At 38.8% G+C, this 20,166-nt stretch overlaps 1 protein-coding gene across 4 annotated transcripts in view; it reads right to left on the bottom strand.

The window, feature by feature from the left end:
• The window catches only part of LOC131256551 (sodium/hydrogen exchanger 6), a 92,849-nt gene that overhangs the window by 22,359 nt on the left and 50,324 nt on the right, over positions 1-20,166 (bottom strand). For all 4 annotated transcript variants that reach the window (XM_058257415.1, XM_058257416.1, XM_058257414.1 and 1 more), the window contains exons 12-17: positions 18,529-18,560; positions 18,359-18,406; positions 18,199-18,259; positions 17,999-18,096; positions 17,820-17,895; positions 17,702-17,721 (exon numbers count right to left, since the gene is read on the bottom strand). In XM_058257415.1, the coding sequence (XP_058113398.1) occupies positions 17,702-17,721; positions 17,820-17,895; positions 17,999-18,096; positions 18,199-18,259; positions 18,359-18,406; positions 18,529-18,560 (335 nt within the window). The remainder of the gene's footprint in view (positions 1-17,701; positions 17,722-17,819; positions 17,896-17,998; positions 18,097-18,198; positions 18,260-18,358; positions 18,407-18,528; positions 18,561-20,166) is intronic.

Here is a 20,166-nt window from a genome sequence, read left to right as displayed (position 1 = left end):
ACATAGATGCATGGGTATGACTGATACATCATATTAACAATTGTCATATATATAGCAGTATATGTCATTTCGATTTTAAGCAGATTCAACAAAACACTCAATTTAAAGAATCACAATCAACGAAACAACCAACCAATCAATCAATTATTTTAATTACAACGGAGAGGAAACATGTTGAGATCACTCACTTGAAATCTGGTGATGTGGATTCCGATATGTTACCTCGAGATCAATCTGTTGGTAATTACAGAATTACATAGCTCAATTAACTCACTAATTGCATCTACCTAAACCTATTTGATCAGTTCACCTTTGGTTAATAATTTTTTAACTCGGGACAACCCACACGAAGAATTCAACCGTCAAATTTTAAATTCTCTTAGATCTCACCCACAATACTTATAGTTAGTCATCTTTCCACGTGGGGTCTACTTGACCAACCAAAGCGCTCTGATCATCCCATTATCTTTAGATGATCAAGGGTTATCACTAATTTACATCGTATAATAAAATATCGAAGTTCTAAACATACATAAGATTCTAGCGCATTCTCGACTAGTCGAACTGATCGGTCGACAATACCTTTGACTAGAGGTTGGCATCGAGTCGAGTCGAACGGCATTGGGTCGAACTCGACTCGGTCCGAAATTTTAAATGGCCAATCCGAACTCAATCCGATCTGGGACCGAGTCCGGGTCCTCTGACTCGATCCGATCCGTTGCACTGCTGGCTTGACCCGAACCGAGTCCGACTCGGTTAGGGAAGGCGAGTCGGATCAGGTTGGGTACAGTTCGGATCGAATTTTATATTTTAGTTTTTTTTAATTTTAATTTTTTTTTTTTAAAAATGATTTTCAATTTTTAAAAATTCATAGGGCCCACCATAACGTTTATTTTCCATCCAATCTGTTAATAAGGTCACAACTACATGGACGAAGAGGAAAAACAAATTTCATATTGATTCGAAACTTTCGTGACCCCTAAAAGAGTTTCAATGGTAGACGTTCAACCCCCACTACTTTTTGCAATGTGGTCGACTCGATATTTAGATCTGTTTTATTTTTTGGCTCAAGCCTTAAGACGAGCCCGCCAAATGAATGGACGGTTTGGATATAACACATACCTCATGATGGGACCCACAGAACTTGCTGACTTCACCAATGCCTGTGCGTGGTACACGTGCCACTCCACTTCCTTTCTTCATCAGAGGCGCCTCTCCTGCAAAAGTCTTTGGGAGGAAGTTCCTGCGCAAGTATGCTATGCGGGCCCAATTCAATGTATATGAAAAATCTATTCCGTCCATCTGTTTTGTGAGTTCATTTTATGACATGTCACCAAAAATGAGATGGATACAAAACTCAACTAGGCCACATAAGAATAAATAGTGGGAATTCAGCTAGCACCGTTAAAGCATTCCTATGGCCATAAAAGTTTTGTATCAGGCTATATTTCTGGTTTTTTCACTTCATCCCATTGGGAATGACCCTATAAATAGATTGGATAGCATATAAACATCAAGGTGGAGCCCAAGAGTTTCAACGGTAAGAATTTCTTTCCCCGCTTTTCCCTCTCGTGTGACCCAATTTAGTTTTGTATCCTCTTCATTTTTGGTGGCACGTCCTTAAATGAGCTCGCAAAACAGATGGACGGAATGGATTTCTCATATACATTGAAGTGGGCCCCACGTAAAATTATTGCACAAGAACTTCATTCGAAAGGCTTTCGCATGGAATCCATGTCCCCTCGGAGCTCAGTGCTCTATGCATGTTGAGTCGTGTGCGGAGAGGACGGATGAGCTACTCCCCTGCCACTGCCAATGGCCGATGTCGGTGCTGTGGATCCCACCATGATGTATTTATTTCATCCATGCCGTCCATCTATTTTTTTAGATCATTTTATGGTATTAAAACAAAAATGAGATATATCTAGCCCAATCTACAGTGGACAACGTTAGAGGAAACAATGTTGAATGAATATTGTGTGGATCAAATCGGATCGGATTTCGGATCAGATCGGTCTGGATTGACCACGATCCGAACTCGATCTGATGAACGATTGGATCCGATTGGCCCTACTTGAACCACACCGATCCAGGCCTTCGGTTTGGTTCGAATCGGGTCGGATCTACCGGATCGGGTCAGAAATGCCCGGCTCTACCTTTGACCGGTCGAGGTTAGATCGAAACCTACTTCGATCAATTGAATTAAATCCGAATTTTAACAAAATTCATTGGACACTTTTTGTCCCTTTCAATCGATCAAAAGTGCTTCTTCAATCAATCGAAATACCCTTTGATCAGTTGAATTGCCCTATCGACTAGTCGAACACATTCTAATTTTTGGAATTTAGTTGTTGGACTAACTTGGCTGTTTTCGACTGGTCGAAATGATCGCTTGACCGATTGAACCAACCCTATTGGAATTTTCTAGACGATTCCAAATTTATAACTTTTTTAATTTTCCTTGTTTTTCTTAATTCTTCTTGTTTTAAATGATCCATTGATCATATGGGACAGATCTGAGCCATCCATTAACATCACAAAGTCTCCAATTTGGGAATGGGTTAATAGATCGCTTAGACACAGACACAGTCCATCCATACTTCAAACTCTAATTCAAGTATGATATGTATGATTCCTATGGCTAGATCCGATTGACGTGGGCCACCATATGATCTGATCAAATTTTTTAATAAATGGTTCAGATTAGATCTAACAACATTTTGGTCCACACACAACTTATTATATAATTTCATGTCTATGATTAGATCGGATTAATACGGCCCATCCACTAATCAGATCGATCTGAAAATTAGGAGTCTGATATCATTCGACCCTTAGGATTGAATAATCTGTTCAGATTCATCCAAATGCAACCAGATGCAAGCAATTTTAATCCATTCATCAAAATACTATTGCCCATATCTGGATTTCCAAATCATCTCTTCCTAGGATATCTCTACGCACCTATGTAATGATCGTGTGGCCGATCCACACCGTCCATTGCATAGATCGAACAAAAATATGTACAATAACATAAAAATAAAAAGATCCAAGGGTTGGACTTACCTTTTTTTTTTTTTAGAACGAAAGTCGAGTATATTGATCTGGACAAAAAGTACATTCGGGTCTCCCGAGGAAAAAAGGAAGAACAGAAGACCTATCATAACAAACAACAAGCAGGACTAAGAGCGAACCACGAAGGGTTGACAAAATAACCACATACCAGGAAGGGATTACTTGCTTCTAACAGCACCTAAGCCAACCTTGTCTAAGAAAAGAAGCCCTTTGACCTCTCTGGGAAGGGCATCTTTGCTCGAGTAGCAAATACGGGGTTGGGACTTACCTTTTTTTTTTTTTTAGAACGAAAGTCGACTATATTGATCTGGACAAAAAGTACATTCGGGTCTCTTGAGGAAAAAAGGAAGAACAGAAGACCTATCATAACAAACAACAAGCAGGACTAAGAGCGAACCACGAAGGGTTGACAAAATAACTACATACCAGGAAGGGATTACTTGCTTCTAACAACACCTAAGCCAACCTTGTCTAAGAAAAGAACCCTTTGACCTCTCTGGGAAGGGGATCTTTGCTCGAGTAGCAAATACGGGGTTGGGACTTACCTGATCAAGCCCTCCTATAATTCCCTCTCCCTCTCACTCAAGGGTTTTCTTCATTTCCTTTTATTTTTCTGCAGTAAAACCCTCACCAGTATCCCTTTTAAGGAGAGAGTTTTTAAGATAAAATAGGAAGAGCACATCCTCCCTTATCCAAAATTTGAAATCTTTGTGGCATTCGGTAAAAAGTTATTATTACTACCATAGGAATCGATCCTCCAACCTCACCTGCAACCAAGAGTCGCAGTGACAAGAGTTGATCCCTCAACCTCTCTCTCAACCAAAAGTGTCTTTACCAACTTAGTTATTGACTTGTTTTTGTTCGTAAGTTAAAAATAAATTTTTAACTATTAATTGTAATTTTAAGTGCATGAAAATTTAGGGTCATTACAGAAGTATACCTCCCCATATTCCTAAAGCACAATAATGTGAAGATCCCACCCAAATGTCGTACTTGAATGTTGCGACTTCCCTCCAAACTTTCCCCTCTTGTATACCGAACCTCTACTGCCATTTACCAAGAAGTACTAAGTTCATAGACTCTAACACTTAAATTCACGCTCCCCCTTCCGCTATTGGCTTACCTACCTCTTCCCATTTAAGCAAATGAAATTTCTTTTTATCTTCCACCCCTTTCCATAAGTCACGAACTTTTCCAAATTGTTCAACACTGATTTTGGTTATATTAACACATAAAATAAACAAGAAGGTTCAAAAGGGGCGCTTTAATCGTCATAATTCTTCTAGCTAATGAGAGGTTATGAGTTTTCCATCCAGATAGCTTCCTTTCAAATTATTTGATTACCTTTTTGATGCAGGACATATGATTTAATGCTAGCATGCAACGTGGAGATTATGAAAGAGTCCATAAAGTAGTTCAATTAACAAAAAATGCTAATCTACCAGGTAATTAAGAGTAAACAATAGGAAATAAAATCTGATTTAATCTAAATCACATGCCCGCATGCTAAGAAATTACATAAATCAATTAAAACTAGGAAGGATAGAACTTCCAATTTAGTATAGGCACGTTCCACACTCAAGGGAATGACTAGTAGGTTTTATTATTAGGGTTAGGAAGGGGAAAATATGAAATTTGAAAAATTAGGGTTCATGGGAATTGAGGATTTTGGAATTAGGATTTTTAGAAATTGGAAAAAATGGGAAATTGTAGATCTAGTGTTTAGAAGGTTGTAATGGAAGGGAACAGATGAAGACAAGAGAAGAAGAATACCTTTCGAAGAAGAGAGAGAAATGATGTAAGACAAAGAATACCTTTCGAAGAAGAGGAAAAGGAAGGATGTACCTAGGAATCCATAACCAACCAAGCTTCTACCCTTCTACAATTTAATTGGAAGGGAGTGTTTTTTCTATAATAATAATATTTTTTTAAAAAAAAAAAAAAACCCTAGAAAATAAGGAGGAAAATTCTTTCACACAAGAGAGCTTCTCTCTTCTTTTTTTCTTCTCAATAACACCACTAGTGTTAGAACTCCACCCCGTGTGTGCTTTTATAATTAAAAATTCGGAATTAAAATCCAGCATAATTACAACTATGCCACTCAAGTGAAGTGACCCATCATCCAAAATAAGAAAACTAAAACATTTGTTATCAATCTGAACCATCAAGTAACTCTTAAAAATAACAAAAAAAACATAAAGAAAGCAATATCATAGTTCAAGGAGCCCAGATCTAAAAGATATGGTGGCTCGATAACCTGATCGACAAGATCCAATGGTTGGATTGACACGAAATATAAATCATATGACTAAAATGATCTCCTAAGTAGCCCACATGCATCATCCTAAAGTGGGGTCTTCCTAATGCACGTCCAATGCATGTGGGGTCTTCAAAATGGCCCAACGGGCCCTATCTAGAACTAATCTCCCATCCATAAAGAAAGTTGTGTTGACGTGGGTGGTCATCTCCATCTCTGGTACACCTAAGTAGGTCCTCTGATGTCCCCATCAATTCCCCTTGGCTAAGGAAATAAAGCTGCGGTGATGCTTGAGGAGATCCGAGTATCATCGCTGAAGCTCTGACCCAATGATCCATGTACTGTCTGATTTTGGTTTGCCCTTCCACTTGACAAGGTACTCCTGGTAATTGCCATGTCGTGTGGAAGCCGCTACTTCATCTAAGATATCCTCCATCTCCTCTCTTCTCATAGGTATGGATGGTATGGATGGTTAAGGTTGAAAAGAGGGGTCAGGTAATGGCCATGGGTTTTGGGACAGGTCATGGGTATCATCGTCAAAGTTCAAGTGAAGGTTAGGGGAATGTCCATGAAACGGTACAAGATCTTCCACATTAAATGTGGAATTGATACCCATGTTAGGTGGAAGATCTATCAAGTAAGCATTCGAACCCAATCTTTTCAAGATTTTATATGGTCCAGCAATACAGTCTTGTAATTTTTTTATGGTTCTTTGTGGAAACCGTTTTGGACATTTTACATGACTTCATCACCCATAACAAACTCTTTAAACCTATGATGTGAGTTAGCAATCATTTTGTATGTTTCATTACTTATATTGATTCTTTTTTCTAATCTCCACATGAAATTCATGCATATGTTGTGTAGATGCATATACAAACTCTAAAGGCCTATAGAACATAGACATGGGTATGCAATCTATAGGGGCCCTAGGCTCATCTACTTTTCTTTCCAAATCCACGTCCTCCCCTGGACTCATTTGATCATGATGAAGGTTTAGTAAAGTCAATGTGTGAATGTCTAACACAGGTATAAGCTCATCCGGTATGTCCTCTAGAATAACAATACTAGACTCACCTCAAATGGTAACTCTACACTAACCTCAGGTGTAACCTCAGGTGACATCTCCATAATAACCTTAGGTGTGACCTCACTTGCCATGTGAGCTTACAACATCAAATAAGTTTTAGTCTCTCTTTCAGACTCTTTGGCATTAACTATAGGAAAAGATTCAAGTTGGAGTTTCGTCACACCTTCAGGACCACGTTTTTTGACGTCCTCCTTTTCTGAGGTGCTTTTGGGCAGGAGAGGCTTCAAGACAATCCTTCTATCTTCATATAGAAATGAACACGTATTCGAGCGACCGAATAGTGTTGAGTCCCTATCATACAACCAAGGCCTATCCAAAATGATGTGGCCTATATCTATAGGCAAAACATCACACTATGTGTTCACATAGGAACAAAGCTGGATGGGAATGAGACAACACTGAAAAACCAGAATTGAAGATGCGTCAACCCATGAGACTCAATAGGGCTGAGGGTGAGGAACGACTAGCGTAAATAAGCGGCCCACGGTGCTAGCAGAGATCACATTGATACAACTGTCACTAACAATGATCACCTTGCAGTTTTTGCCACCACACTTGGCATAAGTGTGGAAAATTGAATTTCTGCGCCAATCATCACTTTCTACAATTTTGCTTAAGGTGCAGTTAATAATTGCAAGTGGCACAATCTCAATTTGATCCCCGACTTGTGATTGGACATCTTCCCCAGTGTCAGGGTTTGCCTAAAGGGAGGCTTCAAGCCGATTGATACACGCATTGGTCATGTTCAATTGAGTCGCGGTTGTTTTATTGTGTGCTTCAATAGCCGTCAAACGATTGTTGATGGAGTTAAGGACATTCACAATTTGTTCTAGATTCATAGTGGGATGTAGACCAAAGCCACGTCCAGAACAAGTGAGCATACACAACGTAACTCTTTGAGGGAAAACCTAGATCTTAGGGTAATGTTATGTCAAACACAAAACGAACTTAGAGATCAAATTAGACACACTAACTAGAAAATTCAGCAAGCCACTATCCTCAAATATTATGTTGAAAATTTAGCAGGATGGTAATCCGAGGGTGACAAACTGAAAATTCAGTAAAGTGACAACCTGAGATTACTATGCTGAAATTTCAGCAATGGTATAAGGGGAAACGCTAGCTGAAAATCCAGCAATATGATCCTATATGCAATGAATGCTTGACTAACCTTAGATGCAACACAAAAATCTTATACTAAACCTATAGTCTCTGATACCAAATTTGATGCAGGACACATGATTTAATGCTAGCGTATAACGTGGACTTTGTGAAAGAGTCCATAAAGTAATTCAATTAACAAAAGATGCTAATCCACCAAGTAATTAAGAGTAAACAATAGGAAATAAAATCTGATTTAATCTAAATCACATGCCCGCATGCTAAGAAATCACATAAATCAATTAAAACTAGGGTTGATGGAAGGATAAAACTTCTAATTTAGCATAGACACGTTCCACACTCAAGGGAATGACTAGTAGGTTTTATGATTAGGGTTAGGAAGGAGAAAATCTGAAATTTGGAAAATTATGGTTCATGGGAATTGGGGATTTTGGAATTAGGGTTTTTAGAAATTAGGAAAAATGGGAAATTGTAGATCTAGGGTTTAGAAGGTTGTAATGGAAGGGAACAGATGAAGACGAGAAGAAAAAGAATACCTTTCGAAGAAGAGAGAGAAATGATGTAAGACAAAGAATACCTTTTGAAAAAGAGGAAGATGAATGATGTACATTGGAATCCACTACCAAACAAGCTTCTATCATTCTACAATTTAATTGGAAGGGTTTTTTTTTCTAAAAATAACCCTAGAAAATGAGGAAAATTCCTTCACACGAGTTCTTATTTATTTATTTTTTTCTTCTCAGTAACACCAGTAGCATTGGAACTCCACCCCCCATGTGCTTTTATAATTAAAAATTCGAAATTAAAATCCAACATAATTACAATTACGCCACGCACTTAAGTGAAGTGGCCCATCATCCAAAATAAGAAAACTAAAACATTTACTATCAATCTAAACCATCAAATAACTCCTAAAAATAACAGAAAACATAAAGAAAACAATATCATAGTCTAAGGAGCCCATATCTAAAAGATATAGTGGCCTAATGACCTGATCGACAAGATCCAACAATCAGATCGACACGAAATATAAATCGTATGACTAAAATGATCTCCTAAGCAGCCCACATGCATCATCCCAAAGTGGGGTCTTCCTGAAGCATGTCCAATGCATGTGGGGTCTTCAAAATGGCCCGCCACATGTGGTGTCATCAAAATGGCCCGGCGGGCCCCATCTGGAACTCGTCTCCCATCCACAAAGAAAGTTGCGCTGATGTGGGTGGTCGTCTCTGTCTCTGGTACACCCGAGTAAGTCCTCTGATGTCCCCATCACTTGTTCTAGAGGTGTTTAGCCAGTTTGCCTATACACAATGGAAGACCCAAATAGGTAGAGGGGAACGATCTAACTGCACAACCAAACGTAGTTGCATACAATAAAAGCTCTTCTTTAGAAATCATGATTCCAAGCATCCCATGTTTCCTTACATTTATCTTCAATCCTAAAACTTTCTGAAAGCAACCCAAATTTTCCTTGGTTATCCACCTTTGATATTTCCACTTCACAAAATAGGATTGTGTCTTCCACAAATTGCAAGTGTGATACCCGGCTTCCTTCATGCACTCCTTTAAAACTATGGATGAGTCCCGCTTCCTGTCCTTTTGCCAACATTCTGCTTAGAACCTTCACAACTACCACAAACAAAAATGGGGAGAGAGGATCCCCTCGCCTTATCCCTTTAGATGCTTTAAAGAAACCTTTTGGGGAGTCATTCACCAAAACCAATAAAGATGCAGAAGAGTAACATTCTCACAACCAAGTAATCCATTTGTTTCCACACCCTATTCTTCTCAACATGTATTGGAAATCCCCCAGTCGACATGGTCATAGGCCTTCTCAATATCTAGTTTACACACCACGGTTTTTTTCCCTACTTTGTGTCTTGAATCCATGCATTCGTGAGCTGGAAGAGCACTATCTAGAATCTGTCTATTTGCAACAAATGCTCCTTGATTCTTTGAAATAACCGAAAATAACACCACCTTGAACCTAGATGCTAGAACCTTCACCAAGATTTTGTATGGGCTACCAATAAGACTAATCGGTCTAAAGTCTTTTAGTGATTTGGCCCCATCCTTTTTCGATATCAAGGCTATGAAAGTAGCCCCCATCCCTTTTGATAATTGCCTTGACGTCCAAAATTCCTCCACAAACTCCACCACGTCTTTATTTACCACGTTCCAAAAAGTTCGATAGAAAGCTAAAGGAAATCCATCAGGCCCCAGGGCCTTGTCTTCGCCCAAGGAGTCAACAACCCTTTTGATTTCCTATTCCGTCACCAGCATTTCGAGAGACTCCCTTTCCAAAGTCGACAAACTATCAAATGAGAGATGATATAACATAGGTCTTCGCCCCTCTTCTTTTGATAGTAGGCTTGAATAAAATTGCACAATGGCTGAATATACTTGGTTCTTCTCTTCCACCCTATGTCCTTCAACCAATAAACTGCTTATCTGATTGTTTTGCACCCTTGCAGTAGCTATGCTATGAAAAAAGCATGTATTCTTGTCGCCTTCCTTTAACCACAACGCCCTCAATCTCGACACCATTTGATTCCTTCTTCTTTCAAGTGCTTTGAGTAACGTCTCTATTTCTCTTCCTCGGTTAAGTCTGCCCCTTCTTCCTTAATGTCTAGTTCATGAATTTCACCAAGTAGTCCTTCCACAACCTTATTCCTATTGTTTAGGAATTCCTTATTCCACTGATTTAGTTTGGCTTTCAGTAACTTGAGTTTTTGCAATAACTGGTACCCAGTCGGACCTTCTATTTCAAAGTTCTGCCACCAGTTTTTAACCAGATCAAAGAACCCATCTATTTCCAGCCGCATGAGTTTGAATTGGAATGATTTTGGACCCCAACTCTCCTCTTGTACCTCCAGCAAGATTGGACGATGGCCAGAAATTGTTCTAGGTAGGATGCATGATGAAACCAAAGGGTACATATCAACCCATTCAGTGGACAAGAGGAATCTATCCAATCTGAACAAAACTGGTTGATCTCTGCCATTTGTCCAAGTATATTTAGCCACACTCATTTGAACATATATCATTTCATTAGCTGAAACCCAATCTTGAAATCCCTACATGCTTTTAGTGATCCTCTGGCCATTCGACTTCTCTTGTGCAAATCTAAAAACATCAAAGTCTCCCCCAGCACACCATAGTATTGTGAATTTTGATACGACTTTCTTCAACTCTTTTGCACAGCAATTCCCTTCAGTCTGGAACACACGGCCCATAGACAGATAGGTATAACCACTTGAATTTTGATACGACTTTCTTCAACTCTTTTGCACAGCAATTCCCTTCAGTCTGGAACACACGGCCCATAGACAGATAGGTATAACCACTTGAACCTTGAACCCTGCTCTCAGAGCACCACTGAAACTGAAAAAGAGCCCACTAAACTGTCCATGAGAAAGAATTGTGCAATTCTTTTGTGTGAATGTATATTCTGTTTTGTGATCATCTTTTCTATCAATAATGTTTTCTTTTAGTTACTCAATTCCATAGAATTTCCATTTACCCAGAGGAATTATATGGCACTCGAGGTGGGATGTGCATAGTGAGGAATTATAGAATGTGGCCTACATCTTTCCACAGTGTAGATGAGCTTTCAGTAGACAAGTGGAGCCTGCAGTTCAGGAATCTAGACCATTGGTTTGTTGTGTCATGCCATGAGTCCATGCCTCGAGAATATCGTTGCTAGGTTGTCCACATTCAAATAAAAGGGTCCTAATATTGGTAGCTGGATCTCCCAACTCATGATTTTTATTTTTTTTAATGTTTTTTTTTCTTTATTTTTTTGCAGATTGCTCCCTCCTTTTTTTGCTATATTGCGAACAAGCAAACAACATTCTCACCAGCATGTAATTGTAAAAAGCCCTATTCCTCTTACATCATTAGATAAAAACACAATTCCATCACTTTTTGCTAATTGTGGTTATTTAGCAATGTGAAATGACAGTTTTGCGTTAAAGAAAAGAAATCCTAGCTACATCATGTCCCGAATCAACCCCCCATATAACTATCATCTAACCAAGATCCACCAACAATTCATCACCACCATCATCAGAGATCATCAACATTGAGATGCCCCAATCCGCATCTCCCTCAAAGTAACACAACCAAGAATTTTTGGAAGTTGAAAAAGAGTTGTGCCAAGGCAGTAGAAAATGAAACCTATTGTTTCCTTTCCTTTTCATTTCATTTCATCTTTCTAGCTTTCTAGACCAAGCCGACATGCAGAGGGCATTTTTATTTTCTCACTTCGAAGGAGATGTGTCATCTAAGACACGTCCTCACTTCATGACCCACACCATCTCTATGTTGCCAAAACCTGCCGTCTTCCAGACCCTCGACCCCTGCCCCAATCATGAGTCTGTCAACAACACCTACGCTAAGTTCGCCGACATTAAGGCCTGACCCAAAGAAGCTAGAGGAGATGGTGCTGGCCCTACAGACCGACCACGTCTGTTGGTTCAAGTGGCGGGCCTGGCAGGCAGAGGAGTGCCATAGGAGGCAGAGGAGGAGAAGTGCCTGTACAAGGCGATGGTGTAGTTGGACAAAAAATGCACCAGATGTCCCTCTCCACAGCAACCCTCTCTGTTGAAAACAGAAGGTTTTTCAATGGCTATGTTTTCTCTTTTTTAGGGGGTGTTTTGGATAAAATTGGGGTTTAGAAAATCCATTATAATGTGCAAGGAGAATCAACACAAGAATTGGAGAAAACAAAGATCCTTTGGATGAAGTAGAGACGGGTTTTCTGTTTTGAATAGGGCAATATCGTCTTTATTGGAAAAATACTTAATGGCATTGCTTTCTTTGCCAAAAAAGTAACTTAAGGGTCAGTTTGCTTTGCACATATATGGGAAAAGGGATGGGGGCTTTTACAAATATGCATAGGTAGGGGTTATCTACAATATAACAAAAGGGGGGCTACATGCAAAAATGCTCCATCCTGGTGGGATTCAACAGACCAATGGTTTGGATTAGTGAACCATGGGCACCACCTGTTAGAACTGGCAGCCACTGTACGATGTGCAAAGATGCTTTCCATATCAAACAATTTTTATTTTTTTTGGAAACAATAACGAATTTTGTTAATATGAGAAATATCACAGCATACAATGTCTTCAATGCTCATGCAGAGCACCATATGCTTATACTTATTTTTTGTAACTATCGTTATCTCCATGCATCTGTTCTTATCTCCTAAATCTAATAAATAAGAGACTAAGTGTGGGAGGATCTTAAGTTCTGTCAATGTTTCTTTCCAAATTTAACATGTTATTGGAGGAGCAAGGAATGTAATAAAAATGTTCTCTCCTCTTATGAAGAAATAAAGGACCCAACATAAGAATTTAGGATCTTTGAGTCCTTAACTAGACTTCACCCTAACTTCGAGTTGCGAAAAGTGCAAGTTCTCAGCTAGGAGTCATTGCCTTTGTTAGAATCTGAGCATAATTATATTCAAGGAGAAGTGAGTGGAAGACCAACAATAGTTGGTCAAAATGTGGTGCCTGTTCATCAGAAGTATCCCTAGTTACAAATTCTAGTACTTATATGGCACGTGGTTGTGGGGAGGATCAGCCTGAGTATAGATGTCTTCTGCTGAACCTGAAATAGACAAGCTAAATGTACTCGTTGTGTAGAAAGGCGACATATCCAAGAATATCGATGAGATCTACATCCACAGGTCTTCTCAATGTTGTTGTTGAGGGGTGATGTAATAACCCAGATTTCCCATACTTGGGTCTAGAAAAGTCTGGATTATTACGTAGAACATTTTTTTTTATTTTCTTGTTTAAACACACTACGAGATGTTTTCATGATAAAAAGAACCATTTTTGTTGATCCGTTTATGAAACTGGCTATACATCCACCTACATACATGGTCAGAGTACTAATCAGCAAGTTTTCTTATTTCTAACATGTTATATGACCATCCGCCAAGCGGGCCATCCAAATGTCAGAAAAAACCGCTCGGTTGGAAGAACGTAGGTTACATGCCAAGACTGTCGGCTAACTTTTCTATTAGATCTGTATAAATGTTGTATTAAACCTCAAAGTGCTATAGTCCATTAAAAAGGTATCTTGGTCATCTGTAACTAATCAAGGCCCAAAGTTGGGCATTAGGAAGAGCGTAAAAAAAATTAATGATGAGTGGTGTAGTTTCATCTCATTTGGACGGTACAATTAAGAGCTACAAATGACAAAAGTCCCTACAATAGAAAAGAGTAGAATTGTAAATAGACAATGCCATATACATAGCATCTGCATCTGTTGACGGTTGAGTGTGTGTTATAGGGAGGTTTTAACAATGAGTATCATTCATACACTTTTTGCGCATGTGGCCCACCCAAGACTCAGATTTGCTCCATATTTGGGCCCGTGGCCCAACATGACCTTACAAAACTCATGAATTGAGTGGCTTTCTCAACAACTCATCACATTGGACCCCACATGATCCCTAGAAATAAACGAGGTGTGAACAATGTCAAAGACCACACGAAGGTGTTTCAAAAACAACAACTTTTGTTTCCATTTCTCTTTTGGGTTGCTATTTGAATTGGGATCTACCTATTCGATCCAAGAGAGGATTCTTCCTCTATCTTAGCCGTCCAAACCATTCGTGATCCGCATGTGCAAGGGGCAGCACCTGTTGCAAGCAAAACCGAAACCGGAAACCATTAGTTTCCTTCCCTCTCCAAAATTCTTCCTTTCTTTTTCTGAAAACCCCAATCTAGTTACGTTTCTGGAGAGGATTTCTCCATGTGATCTACATCATTGATACGAGCAAAATTATGGCCATCTAAAATTGTTCGTGCAAGAATATGCAAAAGGCAGCGGTTTGCAAAAACACAACACAACGAGAAAACGCACGCACGCTGCAAGTTCCTACCATGATTGTTTATAAACAGATTTTAGAAACTTAAAGGTCAAATCTAATCCAGACCATCCAAATCAATCCCAGCCATCAATTTACAATCCTTCATACATAAGAAATCAAAAGAAACAGAAACAAACATGTTTCATGACAAGATAATCAGTGCATGCAACAGTAGAAACCGCAAGCATTGCAGCAGTCACAACTTTCCAAACAAAAACCCACCACCCAAACGGCTTCAGATCTTCGATTTCTAGGGCCCACAAGCACCCATGGATCAATCCACACCATCTAAGAGAAGCCTCATGAAGAGATAACCCCAAGGGTGAATCCCACTATTACCGACCAACTTCCCTCATCTAGAAAACCCACCTACAAATTGACGTTAGAGCTTTAATACACCACGTTCGAAAACTTTCCAGGGCCCATCTAAAGCATCTAAAATCGTTAGATTAAAGAAAGAAGCAACAAATTTAAAACCACCATTGGGAGCCACTGTCTTCCCCACCAAGAAACGTTGGCCATCACTTCTTTTTCTGTCACCGATTCAAGATCGAAACCAGGCAGTAGGTGGGCCACTCAAGCGTTAACAAACCCCTAAAACCAAGGCAAGATTAGTCATGGGAGAACTCACTAAATCAGATCCGAAGGTTCCCATGCGCAACTTTGTCTTCATGCATTGTATAACAGAGCTTCCACTCGACACGGCCCTCACGTACAAACCTTATGGGATTTGAGAAGCCCTATAAAATCCCTATTTGGGAGAACCGGATGCATGCGAACACTTGAAAGAATAATCAAGTGCAGGAAAAGAGAGATAGAAGAACTGAGAGAAAGTTTTGCTAGCCGAGTTCACTTAGTGGAACTACTGAGTCCAGCAACGAGTTGAGCCTGGTTTGGATCGATTCCAGTTAGCCACACCAAAAGATTGATCAACCAGAGAGTCCAACCGAGTTGACTTAGAAAAGAGACTCGCCGAAGCGTTTATTGGGCTAAGGTTAGGCGCTGAAGGAGGTGAGTTGTCCATCTACGTTTCTTTTTAGATTGTGAGATGATGTAAACCCCAACTCATGAAATAAACCCTAGACTAAACCCTAACCATATAAGTTTTGTAATCTATGGTAGAAACTGAATCTAAAGTGCATCTACGAAAATCTAACAACACTAGAGAGAGATCCGACCATTAGAGGTAAGGGATATCTTTAAGCTTTCACCAATTTACATTGATGCATACATTGTTTCTCTTATTTTTGCACAATAAGATTTTTACTGTGATTTCTATGAAATTAAATGACAGACTATTATGAATTGTTTATTCACGTGATAATTATATTTAAGGAATGATTTTAATCTTGATTCATCTGTTTCTTCGTTTTATATATATATATATATATATATATATCATGGATGTAATGCACTCTGGGTAGAGACTCGCTTGGTTGACGCGTAAATCTTTGGATTTGGTTAGTGGTGCACGCATTGATGTATGTAATCCGCGAGCACGTGTTACATCACTTTCTGGGATTGGGTGTCGCAAATAGTCGCCCCATGAATAAATTGCATCACGTAATTCTTTTAATCCATGAGTAATGTTGTTTCGAGGTGTTACGTAAATCCACAGTAGTGTTGGACACATCGACAAATCTCCGTAGTTATGGGATGCGGAGCGAGCCGAATTTTATAATTTTCATTCCTCAATGTGGTGGTCACTATGTGTGATGAGCCTCACACTATACTAAGCATACGTTCATGTAGATTTGTTTCATATACCAATACCACTCATAATGGTGAAATACGAGGTGTATCAGAACCCTTATGTTGTCTCTATGATGAATTACTTGAATTGTTGTTAATCTTGAAGTACAAACATCACTATGAGGAGGGCATTGACCCTCTCCAACCATACAGATGATGCAGGTGACGTACAGGGTGAATATACAAATGATGATCTCCCTACGGAGGATTATTTCGAATGATGAGGATAATGGCACTGACGTTTAAATTTTAGTTTAATTTTATTTAAGTTTCATGCTACGAATATAAATTTTTGTAATAAGCTCCCACCTGAGTAAGCATTTAACAATTAGTTGAACTTTTACGTTTAAATAGAATAAGAACTAAAGTGTGGTTTGTTTCATTATCGTGAATGGGCACCTTTGTGAATGTGAATGCATGTGATGAATGGAAAGTACAAGGGATTATGCCTTGAGTATATTGCTTAACACCACGGATCTCGAATCCCGTGCACTTTACACGGGAATCGATTTTCAGGGCATTACAAGTGATTCCTCCTAATTTTTGAAATTTGATGCCAAACCCAAGAGACGATGCTATAAGTGAGTTACCACAATAGCCAACTGCCCTAAAAGGATTGTTCAATTCTTCTCATTTCAATGTCTATGAAGCAGCGAAGGACACTACAATTGCAAATCATGCTCTTCTCAGTCTCATCCTTCCATATACTAGATCGTAGACATGGGATCCTTTGATCATATGACAGGTAAGAGTGTTCCATTTCATAATTCCCTATCTCTAGTGGCATAAGATTAGCTGATGGATCCTTTTCTAATGCCACTGAAAAGGGGGCGTTACAATCAGATTGTGATCTGAGATTGGTCTCAGAAGTTCAGTTCTCACGTGAGGCAGCTGGCTTGATGGAAGGTTGATAGGTGGCGTTTAACACCTACTGGGGCACTTGAATTACATTTTAGTAGGGTGTTTCTTCCCAATGTAGAATGGCAGACATCAAAGAGGAAAGTTAGAAAATTGCTGGGAACCATAGAACCTATTTAATTGTATACATAGAGAAGCAAACAGCAGTTTGGATAATTTAGCATAGTTTGGAAAGGCTCTTTGGCCTCCGATAAAAAATCCAACCAACGATCAAATAGATTGAATAAGGTGCAATTAGAAAAGAAATAGAAATGGCATATCTAGTTAACAATCCATCTTTTTTTTTGGCATTGATAAAACATTAGTGCTGGCTAATGTGTGAGATCCGCTCATACATTCTCGCCTTTCAAAAAGAAAGAGAAAAAAAATAATAAAAAATCGGTTAATACATTCTTTGAAAAAGGAACCAGTTCAATGAACAAAGACTGGATTAATAGAGCATGAAACAGAGTTGACATCCAGCTAATAGGAAAGCAACCGAATTTGAGTAGTACAGAGATAGAGACCTGGATTGCTTCTAAAATTATATGCATCTCAGAAAGTTATAAAAAGAAAATTATATACAAGTCAGTTTCAAGTTGAAAGCAGTAATACATACCTTGCAACTACTATAAACAGCTGGGACAGTCATGAAGGTGCAGAGTTAAGGATCTAGTGAAAAGCAACATTACAAAACTATAGACAAGAGTGATAAATCGTTTCAGTTATGAGGATACAATTGAGAAAAAGATGAATCCAACATGTGACCAGCTATGTTGTTCCATAGCAATATCAAAGCCCATGTATATAAATCTGCAGGATAAACCCACCAAGTCAAAACAGACCAGTATTTTTGACAAAAATATTTCATGCCAAAGATATAATTAAGCTACCCATAAACTGTGCATTCTCTTACACAAAGGTTTCTGCCAATGATGATATCAAATGGAAAAAAGCTGCAGCAAATTGTTGAGAATTTTCTGACAAATTTGAGAAGGAATAGTGCTTCATAACCTGAAAAAGAAGGAAATGAGATGGTGCCTTGACGCCTCTTAAGATCAAGACAGATCTTTCCACGATAACTATCACGTGTCAAGAATGTCACAAATTACTTACAATTCCTGTAAACAATATGGAAACAATACCAGAAAGGCCAAGGCCTTCTGCTAGCATGTACCTAGAGACAAACAGGATTACATTAAATGAAATAGTGGCTTAATAGCAACCAAAAGGGAAGCAGAACACATAATCAGTGCATATGAATATGATTGCTTACGAGAAATATGGAAACAGTACAAACAAACAACACTCCAAGTTCTGAAGACTGGATAACAGAAACAAATGAAAAATCATGTTAGAATCATTTTAGTGGTTGCAGATTAGCGTGCACAGAGAGAGAGAGAGAGAGAGAGAGAGAGAGAGAGAGAGAGAGAGAGAGAGACATACTTGTCGATATCCAGTCCTGCATACTTGAAGAGGTACTCCATGGTTAAGGCGTTCAAAATGTTTTAACAGGAAAATAAGCTAAAATTGTAACCCCAAAGAGAAAATATACAGTCATGAGAGAGGTCACTTTCATCCAATCTAGGATTCACAACTTTTCTGTTATCCATTGTTTGAGAACCGCGAACCCGGACCAAGCTCAATCAACAAATGAATCAAAACCCCGAAAGACTCAACCTGGTGACCCAGTTTAGTCTTGTAAATTTTGACTAGATTTAACTAAATATTAACAGAAAGTGAAAAGGAAAACAAATTAGTCTTTAAAAGTTGCATACGAGAAAGTAAATTTGTTCTACAGGCCTGAGTCATATATGAAACCAGCTCCAATCCAAGTCAATGAAAAACAATGAAAATTTAGAAGGAACTTACTGATTCTTGTATAGGCCTGAGTCATATATGAAATCGGCTCCAGTCTGAGTTGAATCAGCGATTCTCGAGTCGACTCAGATTCTCGAGTTGACTTGACTGATTCTTGAGTTATGTCGCCGAGTTTTTAAACCAGATCTTCTATCCATAATATCTCAATTAACCTTAAAGAAACATCGATTATGTGAGATTCTTGGGTTGTCAGAGTTTTGTTCCTAGGCATCTGCAGTCCTAAATTGTATTTCTCATCACCTATTGGCTTCACTGCAGTCTTTAGAAAATTACATAGCAAACCAGGAAGTAGCCTTTCTCCTCTAGATCTTACAAGTTTGAAGAACTTTCAGGAATCCCTAAGACATCTCAGCTCTGTTCAGGTGGCCAAAAGAAAGAGAAGTTCATTATTTGTCACATCCGTTGAGGGAATAACATCAAGAATGCACAATAAATTGGGAAAGACTTGGTTTTACCCTGCAGAAGAAATTACAAGGAAAAACCCATATGAAAAAACCCCACTGATAAAAACATTTTGGCCCCATTTGGTGCATGTCATAGCACTATTTGCATAGGAATAACACTACTGGCATTTATTATTTTGCATTTGGAATGATGACTATGTGAATAGCTATTGGTGAGGAAAGGGGTACCATGATAAGTGTCTCCTTTGGTGTCCCTTACTGAATTTTGGTAAATTATGTAAATTAGCCTTCCCTAGGAGTCTAGGAGTAACATATTCAAAGATAAGTATTACAATTATGCAACCACTGTATTTTAACATTCTGAGATGTATTGTGTATTACAAGGGAACGTTCTCCCCTTCTCAATGCAATGAAGACTGTTCTCCAATAGTAAAAATCCCTCTCATTCCATGATAATTGTCTCCTTTGGTGTCCCTTACTGAATTTTGGTAAAATATGTAAATTAGCATTCCCTAGGAGTCTAGGAGTAACATATTCAAAGATGAGTATTACAATTATACAACCACTGTATTTTAACATTCTGAGATGTATTGTGTATTACAAGGGAACGTTCTCCCCTTCTGAATGCAATGAAGACTGTTCTCCAATAGTCAAAATCCCTCTCATTATTAGCCTTATTTTCCCTTAGCTACATGCTTTTTCTCCCTCATTATGGTATCAGAGGCCTCATTCTCCCTTAGCTACATGTTTTTTCTCCCTCATTATGGTATGACAGGATAGATCCTCTTGAGTTGCCCAG

The sequence above is a fragment of the Magnolia sinica genome, chromosome 9, assembly GCF_029962835.1.
Source record: "Magnolia sinica isolate HGM2019 chromosome 9, MsV1, whole genome shotgun sequence".
NCBI lineage: Eukaryota > Viridiplantae > Streptophyta > Magnoliopsida > Magnoliales > Magnoliaceae > Magnolia > Magnolia sinica.
This window is presented reverse-complemented; position numbering and strand designations above follow the sequence as displayed.